This window comes from Meles meles, chromosome 14 (genome assembly GCF_922984935.1).
Source record: "Meles meles chromosome 14, mMelMel3.1 paternal haplotype, whole genome shotgun sequence".
NCBI classification, from domain to species: Eukaryota; Metazoa; Chordata; class Mammalia; order Carnivora; family Mustelidae; genus Meles; species Meles meles.
In genome coordinates, this window is record NC_060079.1 from 2,585,226 (window position 1) to 2,599,020 (window position 13,795).

General features: G+C 40.3%; 2 protein-coding genes across 13 annotated transcripts in view; both read right to left on the reverse strand.

Annotated features, from left to right (window-relative positions):
• The window catches only part of CENPJ (centromere protein J), an 87,931-nt gene that overhangs the window by 72,288 nt on the left and 1,848 nt on the right, over positions 1-13,795 (reverse strand). For 2 of the 11 annotated variants that reach the window (XM_045978225.1, XM_045978215.1), the window contains exons 1-2: positions 2,778-2,849; positions 1,040-1,121 (exon numbers count right to left, since the gene is read on the reverse strand). The exons of 1 other annotated variant lie outside the window; for it this stretch is intronic. The gene's annotated coding sequence lies outside the window, so the exon portion shown is untranslated. Of the gene's footprint in view, positions 1-1,039; positions 1,122-2,485; positions 2,850-3,022; positions 3,084-3,527; positions 3,586-13,795 lie in introns of those variants that run through there. 8 more of the 11 variants (XM_045978218.1, XM_045978219.1, XM_045978222.1 and 5 more) reach the window with 8 other exon arrangements.
• On the reverse strand, positions 11,259-11,870 carry LOC123925089 (sterol carrier protein 2-like). 2 transcript variants are annotated; one of them, XM_045978227.1, is made up of 2 exons: positions 11,707-11,870; positions 11,373-11,576 (listed from the first exon to the last, which is right to left on the reverse strand). In XM_045978227.1, exons 1-2 carry the CDS (start codon positions 11,830-11,832, stop codon positions 11,523-11,525), a joined length of 180 nt encoding a protein of 59 aa, XP_045834183.1. In that variant the 5' UTR covers positions 11,833-11,870; the 3' UTR covers positions 11,373-11,522. The 2 variants fall into 2 exon arrangements, with proteins under 2 accessions (XP_045834182.1, XP_045834183.1); XM_045978226.1 differs by having other exon boundaries at positions 11,259-11,870.

Below are 13,795 nucleotides of genomic sequence, written 5' to 3' on the forward strand. Positions count from 1 at the left end.
AAAGAAAGATATGTGTTAAAAGCTGTTAACACATGAAAGGTGAGAAGAACTGAGAACTGACCTTCTTGAGCAAAGTAAAGGTCATGATAACTTCGATAAGAGCAACTTGAGGAAGAGGAAGGCTGCAAAAGTTTGAATGGAAGGAACACATGAAAGAACGAGAAACTGAGGATGGCTAACTCTTTCCAGGAGTTTTGCTATAAAGTGAAGGAAATAAATAGGACAGTAGCTGCACAGGGGTGCAGAGTGAAGAAAGATTTTTTAAGACAGGAGAAATAAAAGCATGTCTGTAGCTTGATGAGAATGAAGAAAGTAGAGAATTACTATAGCATTGTCCTTGAGGGGAGAAATGAGAAAATTCAGTACCAAAGTGAAATAACATGTCACACTATTTTTCAGATACAATTCTAGACTTTAAGATAGATAGATAGACAGCCAAACTGATAGATATCTCCAAAGGAAATGAAAAATGGCAATTTGGAGGCAAACATGTATTTAGCTTTGTAACCAGTGTCTGAAAAAAGAAGATATAAACAGAAAAAGAAATATAGATGCCCAAACATTAAAAAAGTTCATCATCACTCAACTGAATAGTAATTAAAACAATAACGACATACCATTTTTCACATACCAGGTTGGAAAAGCTAAAAATTGCTAAACCCCACTGTGGAAAAGAACTCTTTCATAAAGTGTTACTTGGGAATATAAACTGGTAAAAACCTTTTGAAGAGCACTTTGACAATATTGATCCAAACTGTAAATGTACAGAAACTTTGACTCAGCAATTTCACATCTAGGCATTTTGTGCTATACTGGCACAAGTTCACATTTGTAATAAACTGAGATTAATGTCTTAAATGTCTATTAAGGGAGGACCAGCTAACTATATCATTCATATTATGCAATGGTTACAGAGAACCAAGTAAGTTTATTAAGTACCAATACGGGAGTCCTGAATATATCCAAGATATACTGTTAAATTGACAAAGGCAAAATGCAAAGCACTTTATAAGAAATAAAGACAAAAAAGCACAATTACCTAGAACTGTGCTGTCCATTGTGATAGCCACTGATCACATATGGCTATTTAGCACTTGAAAGTAGCTAATGTGACTGGAGAACTGAAAGACAGATGGGGTCGTTTTATTAAAACAAGATTTAATGGAATTTTAAAACAAGAGACTGCTGTTTCCCTCGTTGCTTTAATTGAGTGTAACAACATACACTGAAAATACTTATGCTCCATTTTCTGAAGCAGAATCCTGAAATAATGTCATGGGTACAGCTGTAAAAACATATATACAAATACTATGAATCATCAGTTTGTAGAACTGTTCAAAGAAATATACAACAAAAGGAATGCTTGCAAACTATTCAATAAGCAAAGACCAAAGCGACAGTGTGATTTTTCTCAGATATTAGCTGGAAAACAGCTAGCTAGTCACACATTTTAAAAAACTGCTGCGACAAACAGCAACATGGATGAGTAATGCTGAGTCCAAGTCTCAACAGATTCATACTGTTTCCATGTAATATGAAGTTCAAGAACAGGTACAATAAATTTATAAGTACAGAAGTCAGACTCACGGATATAGAGGCTTCTGCGCTCCGAGTTGATAGGGAGGCTTATCCTTACCTGGTGGTGATTACACCGGTGTATATATTTGGGTAGTACACTTAAGATTAGGGCAGTTTATTGAATATCTGTTATTCCTGAATAATTTTTAGAAATCTGTTCTAAGTAAACTAATTCTAATTATTTTTGAGTTGAAAACCTATCTAAAAGGTAACAGCTTTTCATCAAAATCAACCATGTAATCTATGTTAAATTTCAAAGACTTTAGCAGGAAAATTTATAATCCAAATTTAGAAAGGAGACAAGTTACAAGGTTATTTTCTAATATCAAAAAACTAAAAAAAGTTCCCTACTACACTGACGAGTGCGGTGGTGCTGCAGCACTCAAGACATATGCATCTTAAAACAAACCACACTTAAACACCTCTATTTCGTCATTTTAATTTCATGAATACGATCCTCAAAGTGTATTTACTGTCAGCATGAAGAATAAAAACAGTTTCACCTTGATCTTCTATTTATTATTATTCAGGCAAACTATAAAGAACATATATATAGCAAAATGTCTAGAAAGGATTAGCATGTGGACTAGGATTTTTTTGGATATCAAAATCTGTTTGAAACAAATTCACGGCCTCGAAACCTCCCGAGTGCTATACAAACATACTTGAAGCAGCTTGGGGGAATAAATTTTCTGCCTCCTGACGGGGAAAAGTGGACACAAACAGTTCAAAGTCACCCCCGACCGTATAACTAGTTGATTTGGGAGATGATTTATCAGTCTCCCAAAACAACATGTTCATGGAAAACCACGAATCCACAGCAAAGCTTTAAAGGACAGCTCCTGACTGATGGATGGATCATCGATGATGATCCGCCTTAAGAGGACAGAAAGCAACGCCACTTTACACTTTCTTTTCGAACCGTGTCCCCTGCGCGTCTAAACAGCAGCTTGAAGTGCAGCCAAAACCACAGGCGGTGAGCGTCCCTGAAAGGCAGGCTTCGCACAAAACAGCGTTAACCTGGGACGTCCACAGAATTGATGTTGGCCGCCGCCTTAGCGGTCGCCCGACCGCGGCTCCCTCCGCGCCCCGCTGAGCCAGCCCAGAGGCCCGGAGCAGGTCCCTCCCGCGCCCCGCCAACACTCTGATGGAGGGCGACAAACACACCAGCTTCCCCGTTGCTTTCACCCACAAATTACCGCTCGGCAGCCCCCCGGCCTCTCAATCCACTCAAACTACAGCAAGAATCTCCGCCGCATTTATGAATGAGGCGCCACAATCGCCGCCTCCGGTTTGAGCCCCGCCCCCCAAGGACGGCTCCGCCCCTTATCCGAGGGCTCCTGGGAAATGTAGTTTCCGCAAGCCCCTTCTGCCCTTCCGTGAGGGAACTGGGAGACCCAGGCAAACTACCATACCCAGCGGGGACCGCAGGGGCGGACGTTACCTAAGGAATTCACAGCAGGGCGTCTTCCTCCTGGGTCGCCCGCTAGTGGGCGGGCGGCTGAGCGGGAGGGAAAAACCGTTCCTAGGGTGAACTTCCGAGACAAACCAAACCGCTTCCCCCGACCCTGCCCTCCCGCCTAGAAAACTTAGGAGAGCGCCTTTGCGAGAAATCTCCGTGTTCAGAGCAAAGTAGGGGACTCAGAGCTAACAGTGTACAGATGGACACTTAGGGGTGATGGGGGCAGGGCAGGGGCTTTTTACTTCATGTGCGTCTACCTCGTTTTTCCATCTGGCTGGGTGTGACTCTGCTCACAGGCACTGTTCAGGCAGAAGTAACGGGGCGGGGGGTGGGGGGGGGTGAGGGGAGAATTCACTTCCAAAATAGTCATTCCTCATTGGTTTGTTAAGGGCCTATTCAGCCAGAGCAGCCCCACCCCGGTTGAACTGCCATTTTGTTGTAAAATTTAAATTGACTTTGGCCCTCGCTCCCCCCCAGGGGAACTTACTTGAAAACAAGTCCTGGGGGCGCCTGGGCGGCTCAGTGGGTTAAAGCCTCTGCCTTTCGCTCAGGTCATGATCCCAGGATCCTGGGATCGAGCCCCGCATCAGGCTCTCTGCTTGGCAGGGAGCCTGCTTCCTCCTCTCTCTCTCTCTGCCTGCCTCTCTCCCTACTTGTGATCTCTGTCTGTCAAATAAATAAATAAAATCTTAAAAAAAAAAAAAAAAAAAACAAGTCCCGGAAACCAGTCCCAGGTAATAAAGCCCAAGTCCAAGGGTGGATCAGGCCAGGTGACAGTATTCAATCATTGGGGGCGCACGCTGTCTCCTAGCTACCAAGGAGTATGGGCCCCTGCCCTTTGGGAGCCTTTATAGCACCAATCCTAACCAAGGTGTGATAGGCTAAATCAAATGTCTACTAGGGTAAATTGTAATTCAGTTGGTCACCTAGCATGACTGTGCAGCTTTCTCTGTGTGTTACAATTTCATTGGCCACCTGTGTGTGGCCAGGCCCAACCACATGGCCTTTGCTCTACAAAAGTTAGTCTGGAAAGCAGGGAGGGGTCGCCCTCTCTGTAAGAGTTGCGGCCCTGGCCAGCAAGGTTGATTCCTGATGCTTGGTGCGAAATAAAGCTTTGCTTGACCTTCGCTTTGTATCAGTCTCGCTCCTTTAATAATGGACCCATTATTGGGGTACCCAATTTTGGGAGACCCAACAGCTTCTCGAATAGCCAATAAACAAATGATTTGGCTGTGTGTGTCCATTAGATGTTAAAAGTCTGTAAGCACTGAAAGTGCAAAATTCAGCAAATGTTTTCTTAATTGCCACCACAAAGGGCTGTAGCTGGAGAACACTGAGCTGCAACTTACCATAGTGTACATACCCGGATTTCATGTCTGTTTAATTACCAGTATGCCAAGTGAATTTTTTTTTAAGATTTTATTTATTTATTTGACAGACAGAGATTACAAGTAGGCAGAGAGGCAGGCAGAGAGAGAGGGGGAAGCAGGCTCCCCGCTGAGTAGAGAGCCCGACGCAGGGCTCGATCCCAGGACCCTGAGATCATGACCTAAGCCAAAGGCAGAGGCTTTAACACACTGAGCCACCCAGGCACCCCTGCCAAGTGAAATTTCTTTAAAAATAAATAAATAAATAAAATAGTGCCATTTATAACAACCAGTGTAATCGCTGAAATAAACTACCATTGATTAAAGATCATTAAAAAACACTTTCACAGAGATTTGGCCTCCGCCGCAAGATTGTTTTGCTATCAAAAACAGACTCTCTCTAAGCAAGATTTGGATTTGCTTTTTTTTTTCCATTCTAGATGAGGAAACCAAAGCCCAAGACTTCCAAGATCACACAATTTAAGATGCCTTATGAGGATGTAAATGCTCTTCTTCGTTTTTAATGGCCCTTTGGCTTGAAAAAACGTGCCTAAAAGTTTCATCATTTCTCTTAAAATGTTTTATCTTTTCAGATAGTCACAATATCCTCAAATTTTGTGCCTGTATTTCATTACTGTATTTTTATTCTAATGTAGTATGTACTACCATATTGCTTGTTGATTGAATAAATGGGTCTTTTGCCACACTCAAGTCTTAACCAGTTGTTAAATAAAGGTTCTAATATATAAGGGTTCACTGTAGCCCAGGGAATTCTCAAAACTGCCCCTTAAGTTTGAAGGGTCCTCAAAATCCATCACAAGGTGGAAGGGGTAGAAGGAGGGAGCTTCCAGCTTCTACTCTGCCAGACAATGAAAGATTGAGCTTCATCAGCTGCTCCTATCCTGTTGCATCTTCAGCTATTACTGTAGAGAAAAATTAGACTATGAGTTCCCATCCAGGGATTTCAACCACAGATTATCCATTCTGATACAATCCTTTATGCCGTAATAGGAGGCAAGACAGTACTATATTATAATGGTTAAGAGCCCCTGCTTTGGAGTCAGGCATTCCTGAGATCAAATCCTACCTTGATGACTTACAAAGCACTTTGTAGTCTTTAGCACTCAACTTCTCAGAAACTCAGTCCTCTCATTTGCAAAATGGGGATGATAACAATACCTCCCCATAGAATTGTCAAAAAGATTAAAGAAGATATATAAAAACTTAGCATGGGGCGCCTGGGTGTCTCAGTGGGTTAAAGTCTGCCTTCGGCTCAGGTCATGATCCCAGGGTCCTGGGATTGAGCTCCACATCGGGCTCTCTGCTCAGTGGGGAGCCTGCTTCCTCCTCTCTCTCTCTGCCTACTTGTGATCTGTCTGTCAAATAAAAAAAATCTTAAAAAAAAAAAGTAGCATAAAACCTGCCTTGTAGTAAAAATTTAATGAATAAGAGGTGTTTTCACTTTTTTTTTTAAAGATTTTATTTATTTATTTGACAGAGAGAGAGAGAGAGAGAGAGATCACAAGTAGGCAGAGAGGCAGGCAGAGAGAGAGAGAGGGAAGCAGGCTCCCTGCCGAGCAGAGAGCCCGATGCGGGACTCGATCCCAGGACCCTGAGATCATGACCTGAGCCGAAGGCAGTGGCTTAACCCACTGAGCCACCCAGGCGCCCGTGTTTTCACTTTTTTAAAAAACCACTTTATTGAGGTATGATTGACATGCAAAAAGAAATATATAGTTAATGTATATAACTTGATGAGGCTTGGAGATAAGTATAAATCCATGAAACCATCACCATAATCTATACCATGAGTGTATCCATCAAGGTGTGTTCATTTTTGTCATGACTTCAACTGTTGATGAACTCACTTTGCCTGCCAAAGCCCAGCTCCACAGGTCATGTCAAATGGTTTTGTAAGATACAAAATAAAACCATATTATTATCAAGTTATTTGGTAATAATACTGTTTGAACATAGTTGATCTGGCTATGAAAGATGTTCAGAGTTGAAAACTTTTCACTGTTGGGTTGGTAGTAGTAGTGACTACTCTGTCAAGGGAAGACAGAGTTGTAGGCCTGGTCAAGGAATGATTCCCATGCTGGTATCATCTAGGCTAGAAGGGACGACTGTAGCAGGATAAGGAGGTAATACTGAGAGATTCAAGTACCCAGCCTCTAGGCAAGGGCAAGAAAACCCATAGCCCACTTAACCTTTGAGGAAGAGAGAGGGTTCCTCACCAAGTCTGCAAACTCAGATTTCTGGAATTCTATCACAGTAGTTTCTACCAACCATGTAGATGCTGAATGACAGCTTTTTCAAAAATCTTATTTTAATAAAGAAAAAAAATATTCCTGGTGCATTGGACTTGCAGCAAAATATCTCAGAAACCTGTTAGTCTAAATAAAAAAGGCGTTATCACATCTACTACATTCTAGAATGAGCAATAATGCTGAATACACAATAAAGGAGAACTAGCCTGAATCATTGCCATGATCACAGCAGAACAATGCTATGATACTTGTTACACATATATCGTTACCCTCCTCTTGAAAATAATAATTGTATAATTGAATATTAGAATATTAATTGAGACTTTAATGCAATTCCCTGATGGTTTTCAAAGCATTCTCTACATTTTCATTACATATTTTTTAAAAGATTTTATTTATTTGAGAGAGAGAGAGTGAGTAAGAGAAAGCATGAGAGAGGAGAAGGTCAGAGGGAGAAGCAGACTCCTCATGGAGTTAGAAAGAGAAGCAGACTCCCCATGGGAGCCCGATGTGGGACTTGATCCCAGGACTCCAGGATCATGACCTGAGCCAAAGGCCATCGCTTAACCAACTGAGCCACCCAGGTGCCCCTATTACACATTTTTTAAAAAGATTTATTTATCAGAATGCCTTGGTGGCTCAGTCAGTTGAGCCTCTGCCTTTGGCTCAAGTGTGGTCTTGGGATCCTGGGATTAAGCATCATTGGGCTCCCTGCTCACTGGGGAGTCTGCTTCTCCCTCTCCCTCTGCTCCTACCCCCACCCCCTGTTCATTTTCTCTCTCAAATAAATAAAATCTTTAAAAAAGGATGTTTTTTTTTTAATTTCAGAGAAAGAGCATGCACACTCGAGCAGGGAGGGGCAGAGGGAGAGGGAGAATGCTTAAGCAAACACCGCATTGAGTGCAGAGCCTAGGTGCTGCATGATCCCAGTACTCCAAGATCATGACGTGAGCTGAAATAAAGAGCTGCTTAATGAACTGAGCCACAAGGCACCCCTGCTTTTCTTACACAATTTTAAATCAGCCCATTTATTTTCCACAAATACGAAAATTAGCAGTTTGCATATCCTAATACCCATATCCAAAATATTGAGTGGTTCCTTTGTGCTGGGCACATTCTTCTTTGAATGTTTGGTAGAATTCACCAGTGAAGCCAGCTGATTCTGGGCTTTTCTTTGTTGGGTGGTTTTGATTACTAATTCAATCAGTATCTTTTATCAATTCATATTTTCTATTTTTTTCCTAAGCAAGTGGTGGTAGTTTGTGTGTTTCTGAGGAGTTTCTCCATTTCATCTAGGTTATCTAATTTGTTGATATACAATTATTCATAGATTCTCTCATAATCCTTATTTCTATAAGGTCAGTAATAAAGCCCCCATTTACATTTCTGATTTCAGTAATTTGAGCCTTCCTTCTGTTTTCTTTGTCAGTCCATCTAAAATTTCATCAGCTTTGTCGATCTTTTCAAAAATCAGATTTGATTTCATTCTGTTTTTCTATTTGCTATTTCATATACTCTGCTCTAATAATTATTATTTCTTTCTGCTGGCTTTGGGTTTACTTTCTTCTTCTTTTTCTAGTTCTTTAGGATGATATTTGGGTTTGTTAATTTAGGATCTTCCTTCTTTTTTAATATAGGCATTTATAGCTATAAATTGCCTCTGAAAGCTTTCTCTGCATCCCCTAAGTTTTGGTATGATGTATTTTTGTTTCAATTCATCTCTAAGTATTTTCTAGTTACCCTTGTGATTTTTTTCTTTGACCCACGGGTTAAGTGTGTTTTGTTTAATTTCCACATATTTGCTACTTTTCCAGTTTTTCTCTGCTACAGATTTCTAGCTTCATTCCACTGAGGTTAGAGAAAGTACTTTGTATGTTTTCAATTATGGAAATTTACTGAAAATTTGTGATATAACATGTGGTCTAAGAGTAGCTTCATGTTCATTTAAAAGAATATGTATTATGCAATTATTATATGTTCTATATTCGTCTTTTAGATCTTATTAGTTTATGGTGTTTATTTCTTTATTAATCTTATTTCTACTTTTATTAAATATTGAAATGGGGGGGCGCTGGTGTGGCTCAGTTGGTTAAGCATCTACTTTCAGCTAAGATCCTGGGATTGAGCGCCCCACACCAAATCTCTGCTCAGCAGCGAGTCTGCTACTCTCTCTCTTTCTGTGATCTCTCTTGCTCTCTCTCTCAAATAAATGAAGTAAAAAAAAAACATTGAAATTGGGTATTGAGGTCTCCAGCTATTATTGTAGAACTATCTTATTTTCCTTTTCAATTCTGTCAAGGTTTGCTTCAGATATTTTGGGGCTCTGTTCTTAGATGTGTATATATTTATAAATGTTCTTTTAAAAATTTTATTTATTTTAGAGGAAGCAAGGGGTGGGGCAGAGAGGGAGGGAGAGAGAGAATCTCAAGCCTATTCCCTGCTGAGTGAGGAGTCTGATGCAGGGCTTGATCTCAGGACCCTGCGATCATGAACTGAGCCAAAATCAAGAGTTGGATGCTTAACCAACTGAGCCACCCAGATGCCCCTATTTATAAACGTTCTATGTTATTGATGTATCTTACTGATGTGATGACTCTTATTAATATATAATGATAATGTCCCCCTTTGTCTCTTATACCAGTTTTTGACTTAAAACTTATTTTGTCTTAGTATAGCCTTCCCTGATATCTTTTGATTACTTTTTGCATGGAATGTCTTTTGTTCATTCTTTCACTTTCAACCTATTTATGTCTTTGGATCTAAAGTGAATTTCTTGTAGACAACATATGGGTGGATCATAGTAGGTTTTTGGGTTTTTTTCTTTTTATGTGCTTGTTCTGCCAATTTCTTCCTTTTATTTGAAGAGTTGAAGGAGTTTCTGCTAATGATGAACTTCTGCCATTTTGTTATTGTCTTCTTTCTTATTCCTCTGTTTCTCCATTGTTGTCTTCTTTTGTGTTTAGTTGTGTTTTTTATTTTTTAAAAATATTTTATTTATTTATTTGACAGAGAGAGATCATAAGTAGATAGAGAGGCAGGCAGAGAGAGAGAGAGGGAAGCAGGCTCCCTGCTGAGCAGAGAGCCCGATGCGGGACTCGATCCCAGGACCCCGAGATCATGACCTGAGCCAAAGGCAGCGGCTTAACCCACTGAGCCACCCAGGCGCCCTAGTTGCGTTTTTTAATATGCCATTTTGATTTCCTTCCCATTACCTTTTATGTGTATTTTTTATCTATTTTCTTTGTGATTACCTTTAAGATTATAATTAGCATCTTAAACTTAAAAAACCTGGTTTGAATTAAAACCAAATTAGATTCAATGGTATGTAGAAACTATGCTCCTATATATCTCCATCCCTCCCCCTTTCCTTTTTTTTTAATTTTTTTTTTTCAGGAAGAGCTATTTTAATTTTCTATTAAACATTTTTCAAAGCATTATTTTACCCCGTATCTTACTAAGTTATAAGAAATAACATTAGCATTAGAAAAAGCAGGAAGGGGGCACCTGGGTGGCTCGGTTAAGCGACTGCTTTCAGCTCAGGTCATGATCCCGGAGTCCTGGGATCGAGTCCCACATCAGGCTCCCAGCTCCATGGGGAGCCTGCTTCTCCCTCTGACCTCCTCTCTCATGCTCTCTCACTCTCTCTCTTTCTCTCTCAAATAAATAAATAAAATCTTTGAAAAAAAAAAAGAAAAAGCAGGAAGATAAATTATATGTGGATAATTAATTAAACTAAATTTATATGAAATAGGAAAATGAGAACAAAGGACTGAGCACTTTACAGGTAGTTTAAAAGCTGTGCATCTCAAAAAAAAAAAAAAAAAGCTGTGCATCTCAAAGCGAGCTTTATTTGTTCAATTATTTTTAACAACAGCATTTTATGACCAATACACTAATTTTTTTTCCAAGAAGGAAAGTCATTTTAAAAATGTTTTTATTTTAAAAATAGGCCTGCATTCAGTTGTAGATTTTTTTCCCCCAAACTCTGATCAGATTTATTTTGATTTGGGAAAAAATACCATTCAGTGGCATGAAATGCAAAATTTCAGTCTTTTTAAAAATATCTCAGTACAGGGGTGCCTGGGTGGCTCAATGGGTTAAGCCTCTGCCTTCGGCTCGGGTCATGATCCCAGCGTCATAGGATCGAGCCCCATATCGGGCTCCCTGCGTGGCGGGGAGCCTGCTTCTCCCTCTCTCACTCCCTCTGCTTGTATTCCCTCTCGCGCTGTGTCTCTCTCTGTCAAATAAATAAATAAAATCTTTAAAATATCTCAGTACAGAGTTTTAAAAACTATTAATGGAAAATAGATTAAGTGCACAACACTAATTACTGGCTAGCTTCTGGCATTCGGTTTCTTCCCTAGTTCTCCAGAGGAAAACTTAAGTTGAATCTTCAGCAGAATGATCTTTAAATATACTTTATAAGCAAAATGAGAGCTTTTGTTTACATAGTTTTTAGATTTTTCTGTTCCTAATTTTATTCTGAAACTCAGTTACCCCAAACCATAACTACCGTATTAACTTTGTAATGCACAGTTGTATGCAATTCAGCTAGCAGTATTCATCAGGCTGTGTCCACCCAGAGCTTCGGAAAATAGGACTGGTCACACCCATTTAAAAACAAATCTCACGCTATTTGCCAATGTGTAGTTTCCGTCTAAGTTCTGACAATGAAGTATATGGGCAGATATCTATATATCTCATCTTAATTTGCAAAAGTTCTCCACAGCTTAGCTTTGCCCGGCTGAAGCTGAAGATTTTGTAACTTCATAGCCAGACCCATGTTGCCAGTGATTTTCAATTTGCCTTGAAAGAAGGCCGACTGAGGATTCATTTTACCAGTCATCAAAGCCAGTAAGTCGGAGTCAGCCATTGTGATTGTGCAGTCAGCCTTCTTATCTGAGTTAGGAAGCACTGACCCTTTGTCACTCTTCACATCCACCACCCAGGTGGCTTCTTTACCCTCAGGGCCATCCTTCACCTTGAAGGCAAAAATACCACCGATTTTCTTCACAAACTCTTCCCCTGCCTCTTCAAGCTTCTTCTCAATCTCCTTAAAGACAAAATTTGCCTTAAATCCATCAACCGCAGAGCTGGTTGGAACAGCCTCAATTTGATGAGTTCTAAAAGAACTGGCAACTTCAGGAAAACCCATCCTGTAGATAGTCACAACCACAGCTCCTCCGATGCCTAAATTATCCCTTTTTTAAAATTTTTAAAAAGATTTTATTTATTTATTGGACACACAGAGAGAGATCGCAAGTAGGCAGAGGGGCAGGCAGAGAGAGAGGAGGAAGCAGGCTCCCTGCTGAGCCTGATATGGGGCTTGATCCCAGGACCCTGGGACCATGACCTGAGCCAAAGGCAGAGGCTCAACCCACTGAGCCACCCAGTGCCCCTCTAGTTGGTTTCTTATCATTTTTATCTCTTTATTGATATTCTGTTTATTGAGACACTGTTATTCTGGTTTCCTTTAGCTCTTTCAGCATATCTAAGATAGGCCATTTAATGCATTTATGTAATAAATCCTATGTTTGTGCTTCCTCGTGCACAGTTTCTGTTAATTTCTTTTTTCCTTTGAATGGGCCTTATTTTCATGTTCCTTGGCATGCATCACAACCTTATTGAAGTCTAAACATTTTGAGGATTGTAATGTGGCAACTCTGGAATAAATCAGAATCTCTCTCCTCCACAGGATTTCGTTATTGCTTGCTATGGGTTGCCTGATGTTGGTTAATGGCTTTTTATTTTATTTTATTAACATATAATGTATTATTTGCTTCAGGGGTACAGGTCTGTGAATCATCAGTCTTAAACAATTCACAGCACTCACCATAGCACATACCCTCCCCAATATCCATAACCCAGCAACCCTATCCCTCCCCCACCCACCCTTCAGCAACCCTCAGTTTGTTTCCTGAGATTAAGAGTCTCATGGTTTGCCCCCCCACCGTCCCATCTTGTTTCATTTTTTTCCCTCCCTTCCCCTTGTGACCCCCTGGCCTACCTCTCAAATTCCTCATGTCACCCCAGAGATCATATGATAATTGTCTTTCTCTGATTCACTTATTTCACTTAGCATAATAACCTCTAGTTACATCTATATCATTGCAAATGGCAAGATTTCAGGGGTTTTTTGATGGCTGCATAGTATTCCATTGTGTGTGTGTGTGTGTGTGTGTGTGTGTGTGTATCAATCATATCTTCTTTATCCACTCATCCATTGAAAGGCAAGGGAAACAAGGGCAAAAATGAACTATTGGGATTTCATCAAGATCAAAAGCTTTTGCACAGCAAAGGAGACAGTCAACAAAACCAAAAGACAACTGACAGAATGGGAGAAGAGATTCACAAATGACACATGAGATAAAGGGCTAGTATGCAAAATCTATAAAGAACTCATCAAACTCAACACCAAAGAACAAATAATCCAATCAAGAAATGGGCAGAAGACATGAACGGATATTTCTGCAAAGAAGACATCCAGATAGCCAACAGACACATGAAAAGTGCTCCACATCACTCGGCTTCAGGGAAATACGAATCAAAACCACAATGAGATATCACCTCACACCAGTCAGAATGGCTAAAATTAACAAGTCAGGAAATGACAGATGCTGGCAAGGATGCAGAGAAAGGGGAACCCTCCTACACTGTTAGTGAGAATACAAGCTGGTACAGCCACTCTGGAAAACAGTATGGAGGTTCCACAAAAAGTTGAAAATAGAGCTACCCTACAACCCAGCAATCGCACTACTGGGTAGTTACCCTAAAAATACAAATGTAGTGATCCAAAGGGGCACGTGCATCCAAATGTTTACAACAACAATGTCCACAACAGCCAAACTATGGTTAATGACTTTTAAAAACTGTTTTTTGTAAAGACTGTATTCTTTATTATCTGTGATCTCTGAAGTCTCTATCCTTTAGCTTAATGCTCAGCTAGTGGTTTGAAATTTTCTTAAATGCCTGGAGTAAAAAAAGAGAGAGAGAAAGAAAGAAAAAAAGAAAAAGAGAAAAGTTAAAAGGGGCACCTGGATGGCTCAGTTAGTTAAGCATCGGACTTTGGCTCAGGTTGTGATCTCCCGGCTCTGGAACTGAGCCTTGGGTGGAGCCCA

Bases quoted from the DNA above. Each gene is read 5' to 3' on its own strand.
- LOC123925089 (XM_045978226.1), bottom strand. From the start codon at position 11,832: ATGGGTTTTCCTGAAGTTGCCAGTTCTTTTAGAACTCATCAAATTGAG.